Here is an 18,877-nt window from a genome sequence, read left to right as displayed (position 1 = left end):
CAGACTTCTTTTTGTTGTAGGTATTAATTTTCTCCCCCAAAGGCTCTGATGGCTCTACCTCTGAATTAGATCCTGCAGAGCAATACTTTGTTCTCGAGTTACTCATGAATGGAGACAGCATAGTGGAGGGTGTTTCAAACTACTGTGTTTCAAACGATGCTGAAGTTTGAAAGACATTAGAATGTTCTCATTACAAACCTGGGAAGAGATCCCACAAAATCTTCCCTTGGTGGTCAGGCATGGATTATTGATGTGCCTGAGCTGGCAAAAAAGCAGGTATTTGTGTTTGGCCAGGCAGAAGCACCTTAAGAGAGAGCAAGCCAGTGCAGAAGAATCAGTATCATATTAGTATTTTGCTACGATGGGAGAGAAATTGAGGAACGTGAGCAGGGATCTAGATGAGCCCTTGGTAGAAAAGTCTTAACTGCCAGTTTATTTGATGGCATGGATCTCCCTCAATCTCCCCTGCTGGAGCTGTTTAAATGTGCATGCATCACTTTGATGGAGAAGTTATAGATAGTGTTCATCTTCGATATGACAGGCTGAAGTTCAAAACCCTACTACCTATCTGCCAGAGCAGAGAGACGGACTGTGCTTTTTCACACTTCAGGGACATGCTACAGCTGTTAGGCAATCACACCTTCTGTGGAGGGCTTGGGGTGCATGTTACCGCAGCCTGATTCTCTGATGAAAGGCAGATGCTTTGGCCTAGGCAAGATTGGTATGTAGACTGGAGTGCACTTCCAAAGGATGCACAAAATGTCTGTTTTCCCTCTGTAATGCTGGACATCAGGAGAGGGCTAATCTCCTCTTTGGAGAGAACAACTGGTAGTGATCTACAGAAGCCAGCAAGGATCCTTACCATCATGGAGAAGGAGGTGTTAATGTTCCTTTGACAGGAACCCTACTCCCTGAAACGCTTTAAAGACAGGGTTGTGGCTCACAAGGCACATAGGTGCGCAGGGTCTGAAATATGCTCAACCGAGGATGTTAACAGCCTCCTAGACATTAGCAGAGGAAAACATTTCAGACCATTCAATGCTCTGTCCTGCACAGGCACACTAAGGCTTTCTTGATATCTGGCTTTCAGTCATACAAATGTTTTCTTATGCTTTCTTACTGCCGGGAAACTTCTACATACTTATCCAAAGTCTCTCTTCTTTTCAAGCTGAGTATGTTACTCCCACTTGAATCCTTTCGTATTGTTCTTAAGAAGTCTTCTCCCATAATTCATGTCAGCCCTTCAAATGTTTGCAAATTTGTCATCTGTAGTCTTTGCTTTGCCAAGCTATTAACTCTTCTGAATTAATTCTCTTATAAGTCAGTCTCGCCATTTCCCTGATCATTTTGCTGCTGTTCTTTTTGAATACCTCTTAATTTGTCATTGGAAATGTATCTAAGGGAAAGGCATTGGCACTTTGCTAAGTCTATAACACATCCAAGTTTCTCAGGCACATTCCCTGTGTAAGTACACTTCAGTGTAATCCTACAAATGGACACTTATTTTTTCTGGCTCCATATACTTGAGATTAAGATTGTACATGAAGGTTGTCAAAACTAAGGAGATGCAGCATGTGAAGTGGTGTGCAATAGCATGGATGGACCTTCTGCAGGGCTGTTTATGAGACCACTGTCTGGGACAGGCAGTTGCCGCTGGCACACCCTGCTCCCATCTCCAGCAATTCCCCCTCAGTGATTTCTGTTTGATGGCCCCAGTCCCACCCCAGCCCCTTCCGCAGACGCCTTCAGGCACAGTCAGGACTGAGGTTAAAGGAAGCAGGTGGAGGTTGGAAAAATGGCGTATTGCTTTTCATAGGGCACAAGAGGTCTACTGCAAATACCGTGCTATGTACACAGACACTCAAGCTGGGCCATTAGTGTCATGACTGGTGTGACAAACCCTTGGGCTGGTGGATTAACTTGTGCTGGCATCTGTGTGAACTTGACAAGAGAAGAGACTGGGATTCATTCTGCAGGGACAGAAAATAATTGCATAATTTAGCCAGCCAGTTGCCCTGTCTCTCCATTGGTAAGGCAGGTTTCCCACTCAAGCCGTGAAACATAGGTTGGATGAGTGTTCACTCTCCCCAGAAACAGTCAACTGTATTTGATGCAGAGCATTGCCTTCTGAATAGCAGGTCACACAAGCGTTTGGCTCAAGGCAAAAGATACACAGTGATAAACTTCCTCCCTGATGTGGCTGCAGGAAGGAAGCTCTTCTCAGGACAACACCTGCTGATAGTGCAACAGGGCGGAACGGTGATGGAGAAAGAGACCTCAAGTAATACCAGTATATTGACCTAGGACTGTGCCTGCCCTTTTGTGGGATGAGGCACTGGAAACGATGAAGGTATCCCATTCTCACAGCTAAACCTTGTTTATGATTTTTAAATAAAATATTCAGAATACACTCAAAAGTTAACTGCTGAAATGCATACTGTTTGCTTTCTGCAGCATGATTAATATTTTCTTCCGTCCTCCTATTCTTCCAGTAAAATCGCATTGCGTCACAACACTGAAGCATAAGTAGATTTCCAACTCTCCCTCAGCAGCAGCATCAGTTTTTAATCCACATATAGCATTTTAGAAGCCACTGAAATAAGCTCTTTATGCTTCATGATTGCGAAGACTTTAGTGCTGGCTCATGCATCAGGCAATGCAGAAGCATATTATAATGTCTGAAAAGTCACAGCGACCTCCCAAGAAATTCCTTGTGAAGAGGCAGCTGAAGGATGTATTTAGCCCAGCTTGAGAGGAAAAGATCCTTTGCAGAGCAGAACCTGGCTGAAATAGAAGAGCTGCTGAGACAGGGCTGGCTGTTGCAGTCCTACAAAGCTTGGCCCGTCGTTCCACTCAAGGGTGCAGTTGAGCATCTTGCCTTATGTCTCTTCACTTAGCATTTGTGGGTTCACGTCAGGGAATATGTTTAGCAGTATAAGCTGTAAATTTCAGGCTGTCATTGCCAAGGAAATTCCCTGTCTATTAGTGTGTATTAACATGAAGGGTGAAGGGCTGTCCTGGGCAGAAGTTCCTTTCATTCAAAATGCAGTGGAGCAGAGTCAGTTGCATGCCAGGAGATGCCTTGTCTTTTTCTTCTTTCTGTAATGTGACTGTGCTCCTCAGATGTCTATTTTCCAGTCCTGGTCCAAGTTGAAGTGTCCCAGTCCAAATCTGAAGAGGGGCCCCTGACTGGGGTCCTTGTATAGCCCTACATCCCTGCTTCATCAGAGCTACGTCAAGCTCTGGCTGCATTGAACCTGCAGATTCCTCCGTACTTGTGTGCTGTCCTGGAAGAAAACCTGTAGTTTCTCAAGTTTTGATCAGCTCTGCCAGTTGGGTTGTTTGCAAACACGCCAATGCCCACAGTCTGGGAACTGTTTTTCTTGAGGCTTGCAAGTTGTTGCCTAACGCAACTGGAGGTTGAGCCTGTTTGTAAACAGAAACCTGTTTACTGTGGTATTTTGTTTCTTTAATGCTACCTGGCATTTTAAGTGAAAGTTAGCCTACCTGTCTAAATCAGGTGCTTTTGTCTGATTGCATTTGGAGTGGCCTGATGAGCTCTCACACCCTGGTCGGTGACTTGCAGCTTGATAGCTTTTGCCAACAGCAAAGAGGAGCTGGCACAGGAGGCGATGCCCCAGCCAGGAAGAGTTGTGTTCTGCGTGTGCTGGGATGAGCACCACCCAGATAGCTTTTGCCAGGTATGAAGTACCAAAGACAGGCCTGTGTCATCTCTCCTCAGTACTCTGTTAAGCTTCTTTTTCAGTTGCTGTTCTGCCCACATGCATTTAAATCCTTTCCTGCTTAATCTGTATTCACAGTATATTAGAAAAATAGCATTTTAGGCTTGGTTAATGCACAAGCCTTGGACCTCTGGAGAACTGAGTCTAAGAGACACAGGTCACACTGAAATGAGCTTGGGTCTCATCCAATTGCTAAAGAAAACTTACTAATAGCAGCCACGCGGTATAATTTGATGTCATTCCACATGATAGTGAGTTCTTATTACTGGAGCTCCAGGCCAGAAGGGGTGAACAGCAGAAGGACTGAGGCTCATTGGCAGAACTGTGTGTGTGCCTAGGGCTGTGGGACATAAGCGAGCGCTGCTGCAATATGACTGAAGCGCCCTGGCAAAGAACTGCGGGAAGCCCCCTGTCCTGTATGCCTATAGTTGAGGTAATGCTTCCTTCACCCCTGCAGGCATGACTCAGGGAATGAAGTTTGCGATCTGCTTTGTACTCTCTTCTTCCACCACTGTGGGCCCAAGGCTCTGGATCCTAGTTCAGAAACATGTATTGGGGGAAACCGAAACTCTTCTGAAGTTACTGACCATATAGGGCTGGGATTTTACTCTCCGTTTTCCTGAAGTGATGTTCTCTAACTTTCCCTTCTAGTTTTGTCTTTTGTGCTCTCATATTTCACATCTGGATCAACGCATCTCAGAAAATAATGCTGATGTTCCCCTGTTGTTGTGTTGAGCCTTAACATTGCAGAGGATTTTCCTGGTGTTTGAGATGTGATAGATCAGTGCATCTATTAGTACACACACTCCTCTGCGTGTTTTCATGAAGGCTGCCTAGGCAAGCTGACCACAGGGGCCAAGCACTGCTAATCCCAGGACAAAGCCTCTGGGAAAAGACTTTACACGGTATATCTAATAAAGGAAGAGGTGTGAAGAAATACACCTTGCCAGTCTAACTCCTTTCATGGAGCGCACTTGTTAGCAGCTGGAGCCCTGGGTGTCCTCCATTTAGATTCGTTGAACCAAGGGTCTCTTCTGTGGTGAGCCAGCTCCCCTGTCCTACAGAGAGAAGACATCGTCTCTATAAAGGAAAGCTTGGTGATATACTGTGTGTCGTGGCTCTCAAAGAGGAAAGGATTAAAATCAAGTCCAGGTGGTAGGGCAGAGAGTCTGTTAGCGGATCTATGTTGTCAGGAGTGCTCCACGATCTGAAAATTCGCAGAGAGTGAGGTGATTTGGTCATTTCCTTCAGTCCCTTAAATGCTCCTTGCTCACTAGCAACGTCAGAATATCTTCTGACATTGAAAGCTCTCATCCCACTTTTGCTGTTTCTTTCCTTCCTTCTAGAAGTAAAGCTTTGCCAGTTGATCCACGGCGGGAGGAGGGGGGGGGGGAAATAATCCTACTGGTTTATATGCAAATGGTGCTTTGAGAGGAGATATGCTTAATTTAGTCACTGATTTATAATCTGCACCCATCCTTGGTAAAGGTGTCTTGTTCAAAGTAGCGTGTGGTCATACATGGACATCAGAACAACCAGACTAGCTTAGACCAAAGCTCTATCTAGCCTGGTATCCTGGCTCAGATGGTGACTTTGTGGGATACCGAGTGAAGAGCAGAAGAGTACGGCAAGGATCTACGACACCGAGTACTCAGAGTTTGCAGCTATTTTCTGAAATCAGATTTGTTTAGCAACTCTCAGTGGATTTCTTGTCTATATGTTCACACAGACCGTAAGAAAGGATGGGTTAGTGTCTCTTCAGTAATGGATGGATCTGGTGGAGTGGAATATCCAGTCTGTATGGGGGCGATAAACGGAATGTTGTGTAGTGTGCTGACTGCTCAGAGAAAGTAATATCTGAGATAGTCATGGGGGTGGTCTTGTCTCCAGCCTCTAGGGAACTGGTTAGTTAAGCTGCTCAGCACAGTGATGCAGGAAATATTTTGGTGACACACCATGGAAAATAATGGTCAGAAGTAGGGAGGAAAAGAGAAAGTTAGTGACAGAAACTTCAGTGTTACAGTATGGTATTAATTGATGGTAGAAGTTAGTGGTTACATGGATGGGCCTCTCCTGTCTGGAAACCTGTGCTTCTGGTAGGAGTTCCTAGGAACTCATGCTCTGCAAAGTCCCAGGACAATATAATCTGCTAGTATCAATCCATCTGCTTCTCCATCCTAGACCTGCCAGAGGCATATCAATATAATGAAGCTTTTTAGTTTCCTTTCTGGAAAGTTAGGACATAGTTCACTGTCCTGGTGAGACTTTCACTTCTACCTCTGTATGAAAGATGAAGTGAGTAATACAACAACTGGCTCAGAGTATCTCCCAGAATCTAAACTAGCTCACCAGACACTTTGGTCTCTGAATGAAACCAACCAGGAAATCAGGGAAGGCTTGAATGAAAACTGGAAAATTTCAAATTCTACTTCATCAGGGACCTGCATTAAAAGCTTTTAACTGGTACACTATAAACTCTAAATAAGAGGAGGTTCCTCTCTGGGTTTGAATTTTGAGTCCTGGGCTATCTGCTGCTTTTGCGAAGCAGCTGCAGTCTGGTTAGCTTTCCTCCCTTCCTCTCTTCACTTCTGAGCTGTTCTCTGTCTCCGTTAAAGATGGAAATGAGACAGAATGCTCCAAGTCCCTCTGTGTAGGGTTTATGGCATGACTTTGCAGGCAGTATGCGATGCAGGCATGAATCACAACTCCCTTTAAGACACTGCTGTATTCGATTCCCTGTCTCTTTCATCTGACTCGGAACAGGCTGCAGATTTTTGTTTTTAATCTAAGCAATAACTAATTTACTCCAGAGATGAGTATTTGCTGACTGTTGCTGCTGTTCTTATGCTCAGAATTGCAAACCCCTTGGAAAATGCGGCCAGCTTGTGCGTGTGTGTACAAACCTGGTTTCAAATCTGGCTTGAACTCTCTCTTCCAGCTCAGCAAATGACTGACATGTTCACTTTAGCATAGCTTCCTCTCGAGACAAGCCGTGGGCTCTGCCAAAGTGCCGTGAGGCGTTCGCTGCGTGTTCAGTCGCACACCGGAGGCAGATTCTGCGGCGCCCTGGAGACAGGGGTGAGATGAGGACAGTAGCAGCCATGATTCAGAGCTGCTTTGCATTTTGGTCTTGCTAGTAGATAATACTGAAAATTTTTATTTGCAGCGAACCAAGATGCAAATCAGATCCCACTTCAATAACACCCTTGTGTTATTGAAGTTATTTGAAAGAAAAGAAAGTACTAAACCAGTACAGCTTGTTCAGTTCAAATTCAGGTATGGCTGAGGTTGTTGCAGTTCAGTTCACGATAATCATTAAAGGGATTCATAGTGAAAAATACACCATTTAAATACAGACATGTTCATGTGATGGTCACAACACCTGGTATCAGCCAGAGAATTACTTTTGCTCATCTCTTCTTTATCTCTGGTGGGGCCTCCTCATCAGTTGTGTTCCCAGAGCTGTCCTGCAGCCTGGCTCTTGGCTCCCTCAGTTGGGCAGGGTGGGCTTTGGGGGCTGTGGCTCTGTGCTGGGAGCCAGAGGGGTGCAGGCGGATGGGGGACAGGGAGGACTTGTGTTCTGACACTGCTGCACACATATGAGGTGAAGGGGTCTCTGTGCATTATTCGAACGTGGTAACGAGGAGAGGTTTAGTTTTCCCTGCTTGTTTGCTTATTTGTTGTTTGGATCCAACCCAAACTTTAACATGGAAGAAGAAAAAGCTATAGCTGAAAGTGGCTTTCAGTTTAAGTTTCTTGTTTGAAGTACAAAGCCTGATGCAGAGCGGCCTCTGCAGAGACCCTGACTTTGATAACTGGCAAGAGCATTTCTAATTTAAAATGTCTCCCTTCTCTTCCTATTAGTTACTCCTCTAAGCAAAGCAACTGGCGTGACCTGGGCATGTTGTGCTTGTATTGTTGCTGTGAGACAATAGCTCAGCCTGAGGGAAGAAGACAACCTACTTACCATATCCTCTGGGAGCTGTTACAGAGGGACTCTGTAGAAACTACTGTTTCTCCGAAGCTTACTGAGACTGTCTGAGAGCCCGAGGAGTTAACCCATGAGATTTGGGAGATCAAAGAACTGAACTGAGGGCTATATATGTCCGTGAGAGACAGGCTTTGGTCTCCTCAGCAGAGGTGGCTGGTGCCATATGGGCTCCTGTATGCAGCCTCCATCTCTGTATCTTCTTCCCTGGTCAAAGTAGGGATATTTCTGCTGCAGAGGACAGGGAACAGAGATCTGTGGAGAAGGGCAGCAGAAGGCAAGGGCACATCATGTCCCTAAAGACCAAGCATGGTGTTCAACAGAGGGTTCACACTAATGTGTGAGCAGAGGTTGAGAACTACCTGACCTAGCTCCAGTCTAGTGGTCTGATGTATCCTAAAAACAAGAGTTTGCGTAATTCAGGTGAAGAGGTAAGTGGAGGTTGTACAAGGTCTGAAGAGAGCAGTGCCCAGGGGTCCAGCTAGGGTCAGGTGGTTTGCTGGCTTCCTGCAGTAATACATCGTTTGTGATACCAAAACTCACACAGAACAAGAAGCATTACAGCATTGTCTGGAGGGAAAGGGAACGGCTGTACTGCCAGAAACAAGCATTTTGGGGTGCACGGTTTAAGGCCGTGCATTAAGTCAGGCTTGGGACTGCACTTTTCGTATCAAAGCTACTGTGTTTTTCCACAGTAGCACTGGTCTCACAGAAAACATTTCTAGGTGATTTACAGAGCTACTGCAGTCATCAAAAATACATAAGCAAGCAGTGTGAGGAAAGTAGATGGAGTATGCCAGACCTCTGGTTACCTGACAGCAGAGGGGTTCTCACCCATATCGTGGCAGCTCAGTGACACCAGACACTAGGGAAGGGAAGGTGCAGCTTACTCTGGCTCCACCAGAAGCAGCTATCAGACCCAGAAGAGAATTTTAGCTGTATCAACCTGTCATGTCATTGTATGGGGAAAAGTGAACAACACTCACTTTTCTTGCGCTGCTTGATTCAAATAAGAATTCAGCTTCTCTGAGTTACTAGAGATGCATCTTCACTGCACAGTAGCCGTAAGTGAACTGTAAATATACCAGGCATGGGCAGTTTCCACTCGCTGCCTGAAAACGTCATTTCTGTAGCAGCACAGCTCTGCAGCTAACCTAATAAATACTGGGGCTGAGCAGGGCTAATTATCTCCAATGCAGCACTGCCCTGGCGTGGCTGTGCAGCTTCCTGCTCCAGAATTAGCTTAGCTGGGACTTGGTTGGGTGTCTGCACTGTCCTTCATGGTATGGTGGAAATAGTGAGCAGTGCTTGCTGGAGGAGTGTCACTTGCGTGCACCAGACTGCAGTATTCCCCTGCTCCAAGTGTACTAGGGAAGTGCTGGACTCCAGAGCGATGAAGTCACTTAACAGCTCCTCTTGAAAATTTTACTTGGCTGAAGTTGTGGTCACCTTGGACCTAATTTTGGAGCAGCAAGCCCTTGTCCCTTCTGAAAACACTGCTTCATAGTATATGGTGTCTCTGAGTAAAATGTTGACTAGCATGCTCAGAGCTTCTTTTTTTTTTTTTCTATAAAGCAGTTACGAATGTCACGTAGATAATTACTTAACGGTGCTCCTCTTGACCTACAGGAGGAATGTATCTCTGTATCTAAGATCTCATTGCCTACAAACAACCTAATGAAAAGTAGATGTTGGGAGGTGATGTAAAACGGTGTGTGGAAAACATATGGAGATTCTGTAACTCAAGATTTTGAAGATCAGAGAAGATGAGTAGATTGGTAAAACTGGCTTAGTGTCAGCTATTTAAATGAGAAGACAGATAATCACACATCCCATAGCAACTGGGTTTATGCAGGTTCGGGTCCAGTTATATCTTAATACAGGGAAATTCCTTACGTGGAAAGGATTAGATGAGCATCTTTTGGAGCCTTAATCCCAGCCATCTGTATAAACACAGTGCCCACTTCTGTTGGTCTATAAGGAGTCTCAATTTGTTTGTCTCAGGGTAATTTCAAAATCACTCTTGTCCTTAAGAGAAGTTGGCCTGAGGACAGGAGATGGGGGATATATCCTAGGCCAAGATCGTGTGTTTCTTTTCCACTAATGCTTCCAAATGTGGCTTTTGTCTTACTGTAGTACTGGATAAATGAATACACCTCCACCTTGGGGATTGGTGTCTTCCACTCTGGCATCGAGATCTACGGCAGAGGTATGAGGTATTTCCTTTTCACTACCTGCAGAATACGGGGACAACTGTATGGCTAGTCTGATATGGAGCAGAACCCCAAACTTATAACTTTTGGCAAGGAACGTTTTTGAGAGTGAAAAACTCAGCCAGTTCTCTTTTAGAGTCCATTGTGGAGCCTAACAGGAACTTCTGCAGTTCTGTCATGAATCATGCAGCCGTTCTTGCTTTCAGTATGTAACTCCAGCTTCTATAACTTGTACAGGTGTGTAGCAGGATGGCAAACAGGAGGGACCAAGCAATGTTGGAAAGCTGTTCTGCAGTGAAGGAGAGGGAGAAAGAAGGGGAGAAAAGGGGGAGGGAGAGGAGAGGTGCCTCAGTGGTTGTCTTGAGACCTACCTATGCATGTTTGTGTTAATTCCCTGTCGGGGTAAATTTGTTTTGCAGTAATTATTTATGAATGTCTATGGTCTAGAAATCTTGGAATCTGGATTTCCAGATCTTGGCAACTGTTCTTTTGAAACAGCAGAGTTACAAGGAAAAGAAAATGTCGTGTGAGACTTTTGAAGTGGTCTGGATGGGGCTGAAGCTGATTAGAGCACCCGTTGCAAAAGGTGCAGTCAAGGCATCTGGGAAAACAGCTGTAGGGCAGTGAAGGACAGACTAGCATCACAGGCTTTCCGTTTCCCTCTTCAACATTAAATGGCAATGACTTGGGATATCTCACTCATGGTATTTTTAGCCAGTGCCATGCAGCAGACAAAACCCCTGGGGTGCCATGTTCCATCTCGAGCACAGGAGCTTTCACAGGCTATGCGAGATGCCCTGTATGACACCATGAGGTCCACGGGCTGTGTTTCACAGGCCGTGCAAGATGGCCTGTATGACACGGAGGGACCTCCTGGCTTGACCTGCATGCTGAGGCAGCGGAGTGCAATCAGCTTGGCTTTCTGCAAAGAATTCCCACTTGTTGCCTGTAAATCCCTCTGGAATAAGATTTGATTTCTCCCTAATCAGAAAAGGCTTCTTCCAGCTCAGCACCACCACTGACAGCGTCTCATAGTTTGTCTAGAGGCCTCCACCACAGAACTTTCCCCTGAGAGGAAGCCACCTGTACAGGCAAAGAGACAGACTCGGGGAGTTTTCCTGGCACTGTGGGAAAGCAGTAGTGTTAGCATGGAGGGAGGCTGTGAGGGCATCCTCAGGCTGATAGGTAACGGGACAGACAAAATGGCTTTCAGTATCTGGCTGAAACAGATTTTGGCAGTAGCCCAGCCCCTGGTGCTGATGCTGAACCGCGCAGACAGCTGCCATAGACTTTTTCCTGCCATTGCGTTCATTCAATTACTCACAGTCTGTTTCTTTTCTTGTCAGAGTTTGCCTATGGAGGGCATCCCTACCCTTTCAGTGGGATTTTCGAGATCACACCTGGCAGCGCGGTAGAACTTGGCGAGACCTTTAAATTCAAGTAAGGGCCCTTTTCTACATCTTCCCCTCTGCCCCTGGTAGCCATCGTTGTAGAGGGAGCAGGGAAGCCCTCTCCTCCGGGTGCCCCTTTCCCTCTCTTTATAAGCGCCCTCACTGCCTCCTTTACATGATCCTGGTTCAAAGGCAGCCCTGCAGGGATTTTGGAGGTGGATAAAAGAGTGTGTACACCAAACAGGGAACAGTGCTGAACTGTGTTTGGCTGGGTTTAAAAGCATACCCACAAGTGAACGCGGTTCTCTTTTCCCATTTTCTTTGTTTTCTGTGCTCCCAGTTTCACTTGTCAGCAAGAATGGGAGTAGCTGTGTGTTACACAGAGCCAGAGCACATGGGGGAAAACCAAACCTGAGTCTTTTTATGAGTATCACCTATTTGTGGATACTACACAGAGTACCAGAAAGCATCTCCTGTGTTTATCGCTACTTTGTCACAAGGGACAGACCAGTTGCTAGAGGTGTCTGAGAGGATGCTGCATGAATGTGTTGTTCGAGGAGCTCAGTCTGTGGGGCTGCGGGTCAAGGAACTGCCCGTGGCAGGTGGGGCTTGGCCTTCCCAGACTGACAGTTTGTGTTGAGGGTTGTTGGAGACTTTCAGAAGAACGAGAAGCAATAGGTTTCTGCATAAAGTTTTCAGTCTGCTCCTTCCTGGCCCGCCCCATGGAAACCCTCTCAATCATGAAAAAACCATCTCCTCTGTCCTACTGGAAATTTCTATTGTGGGATAATGGGCAGAGTGGGAGCAGACCCCCAGAGCTGAGACTTCCCTGGTGGTGAGCAGGAAGCTCTTGGGGCTGTTGTCTGTGCTGTAACCTGCTTTGTGGATGAGCTGGGCATATTACTGTGCCATTTTGCTAGTGAGAGTCTCTGATAGCCCCAGGTATGCATGCACATGTTTTAAGCCTGTCCTTAGAATCATAGAATAGAATTGCCTAGGTTGGAAGGGACCTTTCAGATCATCTAGTCCAACCATCAACCTAAATCTGACAAAAACCATCACTCATCTAAACGATATCTCCAAGCACTATGTCTACCAGTCTTTTAAATACCTCCAGGGATGGTGCCTCAACCACTTTCATGCCAATGTCTGACCATTTCCTTTTCCCTGGGTATGTATCACTCTCTTCACCGTGTCTTTCCATGTTTCCTGTTCTGTTCTCTGTTTTTAACTAGAGAATCCATTGCCTTGGGCACCACAGACTTCACAGAAGAGGACGTGGATAAGATTATGGAAGAGCTGGGGAAGGAGTACAAAGGAAACGCATACCACCTGATGCACAAGAACTGTAATCACTTCTCTGCTGCTCTGGCTGAGGTGGGCACAGCTATCTCTTATTTGTATTTTTTGCTGCTTCAGATCTGTTGTAATGCTCACAGAAATGGAACGGGGGTCAGCACAGCCCGCCAGGCCAGAGCTCATAGCCAAATCTCCTGTCTCTGCTCTTAATATTTATGGGAGCCCTTTGCTGTCAAAAGGGCTGGGATCAGGAGGTATGGATGCAGCAGGTTTACCACACATTTGGTCTAAACTGTGTGGGAAATTTGGAGTGCCTGCATTTTGATTCACTGAATAGGCTTCCTGTGGCAGTAATTGGAAGGACAGACCTGGCTAGCATGCAAATGCGTATCATCTTAATAACAAGCACAAATAACCCTATATGGTCTGCAAAGGAATAAAAATGGCTTATCGGTGTTATGCAAACAAACATTTGCAGTATTTAAGAAGTGGATGTCCCTTTTCCTTATTTAGTGTGCACCATCCAAAACCCGTTTTAAAAAAGTATTGATTTTCTCACAGACGTATTTCTTTGGTGCTTACTCATTTTCATGTTCACAAAAATACTGTGAGTTATAACAGAGGCGTTATTTCTCTTCAGAGAGAATTGAAGCACAGAGAAGCACAACTTTATCTCGAGTATCTGCTAATTTGGGATGTTTGATTTTCAGTTCCCAAAGATTTGATTATCTGGGGGAAGCTGCCTTCCCCCTCATCCCCTAGATGACACGTTTAAAGGGTGTTTCAATTAAGGTGTGAGTATTCAGCACTTGTGGAAATCTGAATTCAGGATCTTGACTCAGTGCCAGAAAAAGATATGAAAAGCGCAAAATTGAAGTGACCTTCCATAAAAACTGTTTCTGTGTTTTCAAAAGGTGTTTTATGGGAAACGTGAGGAGAGAATCCCATCCTTCACAATAGATTTCAACTGCTTTAACAGTGAAAGTTTCATTTCTCTTTCTGGAGTCCTCATCCTCTTTCATTACACATCTCTCATCTTTCTTCATCATATGTGGTAAGAGTCCTATGCAAATAACCTCTTTTGCCAGAAGGGTCCATTCATTCCCCAAATAGGCCTATTGGGGATCTTGAGTGAGGTGAAATCCTGTAGAAATAATACTGTATGATTTTGTAAGAAAAATGTCAAGTGAATCTGTGAACCAGCAATTAATTTACAAGGGACCTGCTTAGGCTCTTAGGATAGCCAGTTCTCTACTGGTTTCATCCTTGCTAATTAAAGAAAGAGAAAATGACTGATTCCTTTCTGTAAATGTTATCAAATAAAAATAAACAGGAAGGAATTGTATTGGTACAAACAGAGAATGAAGTTTCAAGCAGTACAGTAATCAGATCAATGTTAGCCACACTACTGTTTTGGAGTCAAATAATCAAATTACTACAGCAGAAAATGGGGAACTTCACAAATTATGAAGGAAACCCAGGAGAAAGCTATGTGATTATTAGCAAATGCTAAAAAAAACACCCTTTACCTGCAGCAATGAAATAAGGTCATTGCTTATTACATTCTTTGATATGTAAAATTTCTGTCTCATGTCCAAGCCATAAGCTCAAAGCCGTTTTTCCTTCATCCTGCTGCTAGATATCTCTGAAACCCTCACTGCCCTTTCCTTGTCCAACCTTACAAACACAAGTCAAATAAGATAGATCTCAATAAAAACCTACTAACATATTTGAAATTTTGCTTTCAGTACACCTTCACTGAAGATCTTTACGGGAATTGAATTTAGGGTTGCATTTTCCTTCAAGAGCTTTTTTTGTGGATTCTATGTGCTCCTTCACTGCCCCGTAACCTGTCCAGATAATAAAACAAAAGCCTAAATGGCTAGTTCTGACACTTCAGCTCCCAGGAGCAGCATTTACTCAGGATTTAGGTCACTTTAAATAAACCTTTCATAGTCAAGCAGGATTTCCTGTTGTTTCTCTTCACGTATGCCTGTGTTTATTGCCCCTCTCTAAAGTATTAAAAATGCAAAACCGGAGAAGGTGCACTTCAAATTCAGGAGCAGAAGGCCCTGGATGGTCTCTAGCATCAAGACACAGAAAATAGGAGTTGAAATTCTTAAAGAAATAGCTGGTGTTGAGACACTAAGCAAACATCCTAGCCATTCAACACGCCTCAGTCAGCAACACGGGAAATACATGTGTCAGGGACATGGGAAATACATGCGTCAGGACACAGAACTGCTGGAGAGGGTACAGCAAAGAGCTACCAAGATGATTAGGGGACTCGAACACCTCTCTTACGAAGAGAGGCTGAGGGATTTGGGTCTCTTCAGTCTGGAAAAAAGATGGCTGAGGGGGGATCTTATCAACACTTATAAATACTTAAAGGGTGGGTGTCAGGAGGATGGGGCCAGGCTCTTCTCAGTGGTGCCCAGCGACAGGACAAGAGGTAATGGACACAAGCTTGAACATCGGAAGTTCCACCTAAACATGAGGAGGAACTTCTTTACTTTGAGGGTGGCAGAGCACTGGAACAGGCTGCCCAGAGAGGTGGTGGAGTCTGCATCTCTGGAGACATTCAAAACCCGCCTGGACACGTTCCTGTGCAGCCTGCTCTAGGTGACCCTGCTCTGGCAGGGGGGTTGGACTAGATCATCTCCAGAGGTCCCTTCCAACCCCTGCCAGTCTGTGATTCTGTGTCTGCCCTATGGCAATCACTGTGTATCAGAGCTGGGTGAGAAGTAGCACAACTTATCTTGGGATGCTTCTGACCTCTTGGAGGAAAGATGGCTTGAAATCTCTTGAGACAGAACCTGCTTGAATGGAAAGCAATTAAATTTTTTATTCTCATTTCCCAACATCTGAATGCTTGTTTAACTTTACAGCTTTAGTTTTTGTTTTTTTTCCCTTGCTGTAGTTCCCATTAAAACAAAACAAAGCAAAAATCACCACATTAGGAAGCTCCAGGTGTAGGGTTATAAGGTGCAGCTTTATAGCACGCAGAACGTGCTGACTACGTGATGAGTGGCTCTCAAGACCGTGTAGATATGTCACCACAGAGGGCAGAAAACAACTGATTTTTGTGCCCTAAAACCAATTCTGAGATGAGTCTGCTTAGTGTTTATACTGCCCTTTCCTTTATGTGTGAAGCAGCAATAATAATACTGACTAGCCTCTGTTTAAGCATAGCCATGTTATGTGGCAGTTAAAGACAGGAAACTGGAAAAAATATTCAAAGAATTAAAAGAAAAGGCGTAAAAATTTTGTTCAACAGAATAAAATTGCTCACTGGAACTGGGATTTAACTCCAGCCACACCAAAAGCAGCCAAGGATTTTCAGTGAGTATAAATTCTTGGTCTCTGTTGCTGTAGCCCAGCTGAAAGGTGATGCTATAAGTACTGCACCACAGAGAAGGGTCAGGTTGGAGGCTAACTTTTAGCATGAAAGACGGAATTACCAGCTTTGCTTCCTGCAGCCCTTTAGGTCTTTCTGATCACGGGCATAAGCAGATGTGGTGAGTTCAGGAGATGGTTGTTCTGAGCCTCCTGGGTAATGCCAGGCAAGTCACATCCCTGCTCTGTGCCTAAGTATCCCTCCTTGTATGCTGGATTATTTTTTTCCTTCAAAAAAGGCTCTGAAATCTTTTGATGAAAGCTCTCTCATCTGCCAAGGTTAATTAGCTGGTTTATGGCTTGTATTGTTCTGTATCAGCATGCAAAACCAGAGCTAGAGCTTTATAGCCATGTGGTGATGTATCAGTTAATGTGTGTTTACACAAATCTGACTGTCAGGCCTTGAGATTTGGTTGTACGGCCATGTGCTAGGTACCTCTGTTTGGCTGCCTTAATTTCCTCATCTGGCTGTGGGCTTGCTGGTTAGTATCCATTCAGATGTTGCCCTGATGGCTGGCCCATGGGTTGGGAAGATACCATCTGGTCACACAGAGTGAGGGCAGATGCAGCGACGTGTCCTGCTGTCTGAGGTCACGATTCTGCAGAGGGAATGGGAAGGAAGTATAAGGCTGGCTCTCCCTCACAGATCAGCTTTCTCAGCGTCACACTGTGAGACAATGTCCACGTTTCCCATTGCCAGGACCTGAGAGCCAGGTTCCCCATCCTCAGAAGGACTGCTGAAGCCACAGGACTTTACTTTCAAAGTTTTGTTTTCTTGTCCTTTACCAGTGTTTTCTCAGCAAATAGAACATCCATCCAGAAATATTCCATCTACATCTGTTTATGAATGATTTTTCTGTCAAATTCATGTTTAATGACTCAGGTCCCACCACGGTAACTGGTAACTGTTATCTTTAATAGTTATAAAATTTGTGGTCCAAGTAGCTGATGCAGCCTGACTGCTAATGGTTAGGGGCATGTCCAGACCTACATTCACGACTGTGCCACTTGGCCATGCATCTTGAAAAATCCATGGACTGCAGCAAGTCCAGCACAGGCAGATAAGCTCTAGGCAACCACTGGGCATGCCTGTGACCTGCTATCTACCTCTGAAAGAACTCACTTTGCAGTGCTGTTGCAGACTAATTGTGTGCTGCTGTGGCATTGAGCCTCTCGCCACAATGCCACGCATCTCTTCTGAGTTTTCTGATCTTCCTGCCCACATTCACTTGTAAGCTGCCAGGGGCTGTTATTCTCGCACTGGCACTTACCTTTGAATTTTCCTTACTCCCTGCTGCAGACTGCCAAGCGTATTCATACTTGCTCAAGACTTAGATCTCTCCCTGCTTTTCCAGTTCCCTGTGGGCTTCTAACGAGCAGCTACTGGATCAAAGAGGCATGGCTGGGTCTACTCACAAATCAGCTCCTGTGGAAAGGAAACAGAAGGCTGCAGTTTCAGCAGCAGTTCAGACTTCATCTTCTCCAATGCCACTTCACGGCAGCTTTCTTAGTGGGCAATTTCAGTGAATGTGCTGCATGATCAGGAATCTCTTCCTGTGGATTTCCTGAGAAATTCTTCTTCATCGGGGAACTCTGGGTTATTTAAGAAGTGAAGAACTACCAGAGAGCATAAGTCTCTGCCTAGAAAGAGCTGCACACCATCTTCATTACAGTTTTGAAGGAAATTCTGATGTAAAGCAGGGCAGAATTTCCTAGTGGATAGTCACTAGAGAGAAATCAGATGCACTCCGTGTGCATGTGCCCAGCTTCAATTTAAGGTAGCGGGTACATGCACCACTTAAGACCTCTTTGCGGTTGCCATTCACCCTCACAATCTACATCAGTGTGGGAAGGTGAAGGGAGCTTGATTTAAGCAGTGAAAATCTAGTTAGGGTTGCCTCAGCCACTCTGACTACTGCAACACGGTCCCCTGGTACCTATATATATAAACCACTTAAGCAAATTGTTTGTGGGTTAAAATGAAGAGGTACATCAAACTGGGATTAGCAATTTGCCTACAAGAAGCTTATTACTTTCACGTTGCTTATGTTGACTGTCCCCAAAATCAAGTACTATCAGTACCATGCTCTCTGAATAAACTGCCTAGGAGGATGGACAATCCTTTTGGGGGACTTACGCCTGCAATTTCTGCAAAGAAAAATCATTCAGGCCATCAGCAGCACAGCCTAAACTTCCCTTCCTCTTCTGAGCTTTTGTGCCTTTCTGTGTGTCGGTACTGCAGGCAGGTAATGCTGCTGGCACACAGCAGGGTTTTTGGCATTCTGATAAGGTTATGCATGGGCGGGGAATTCAGTTAGGACCACATCGATACCATGTGAAGTCCTTCTGTTTGATTATCTGTTGTTAAGTCACTAAGTTCCTAACAATCCCCCATGTATACTTACAGCAATACGTTCAAATGGGCCTTCAAGGAATTGCAAAATATTTATCTTCTTTTTGAGTTGTCCTGGCTGATGAAAGAGACATTCTTTCCATCTCCCAGATGGACAAAATATTGGCTTTTGACCATTAGAAAAACCCTTTTAAAACAAAAGGAAAGGCTAAAATAATTAGTTCTTTCCATAATGTGATCTGTTGAATTTCCTGATTTTTCAGAACAATGAGATGTGAGATCACAAAACTACAGAATTTTACAAATTGCTGTAAAGCAGACAAAAAGGAAGAGGAATACATTTGTGCTTTCAGGAAAAAGCCAAACTCGTAGTAATTCCTGGGCTGTAAGTGCCCCTGTGAGGGCTTTGCAGGAGCACTTGTCACTGCAGCAGTGGGCCACAGGCAAGTATGCCATGAGGTGCCAAGAAAGACATGTAGTTATATTACCAAGAC

At 44.9% G+C, this 18,877-nt stretch overlaps 1 protein-coding gene across 2 annotated transcripts in view; it reads left to right on the top strand.

Moving 5' to 3' along the window:
- Positions 1-18,877, top strand: part of LOC134514095 (deubiquitinase DESI2-like) — a 59,799-nt gene that overhangs the window by 26,425 nt on the left and 14,497 nt on the right. For both annotated transcript variants that reach the window (XM_063331372.1, XM_063331371.1), the window contains exons 2-4: positions 9,868-9,940; positions 11,291-11,384; positions 12,571-12,712. In XM_063331372.1, coding sequence (XP_063187442.1) covers positions 9,868-9,940; positions 11,291-11,384; positions 12,571-12,712 — 309 coding nt within the window. The remainder of the gene's footprint in view (positions 1-9,867; positions 9,941-11,290; positions 11,385-12,570; positions 12,713-18,877) is intronic.

This window comes from Chroicocephalus ridibundus, chromosome 4, assembly GCF_963924245.1.
Source record: "Chroicocephalus ridibundus chromosome 4, bChrRid1.1, whole genome shotgun sequence".
NCBI lineage: Eukaryota > Metazoa > Chordata > Aves > Charadriiformes > Laridae > Chroicocephalus > Chroicocephalus ridibundus.
Note: the sequence above shows the minus strand (reverse complement) of the source record. Positions and strands in the feature narration are given on the sequence as shown.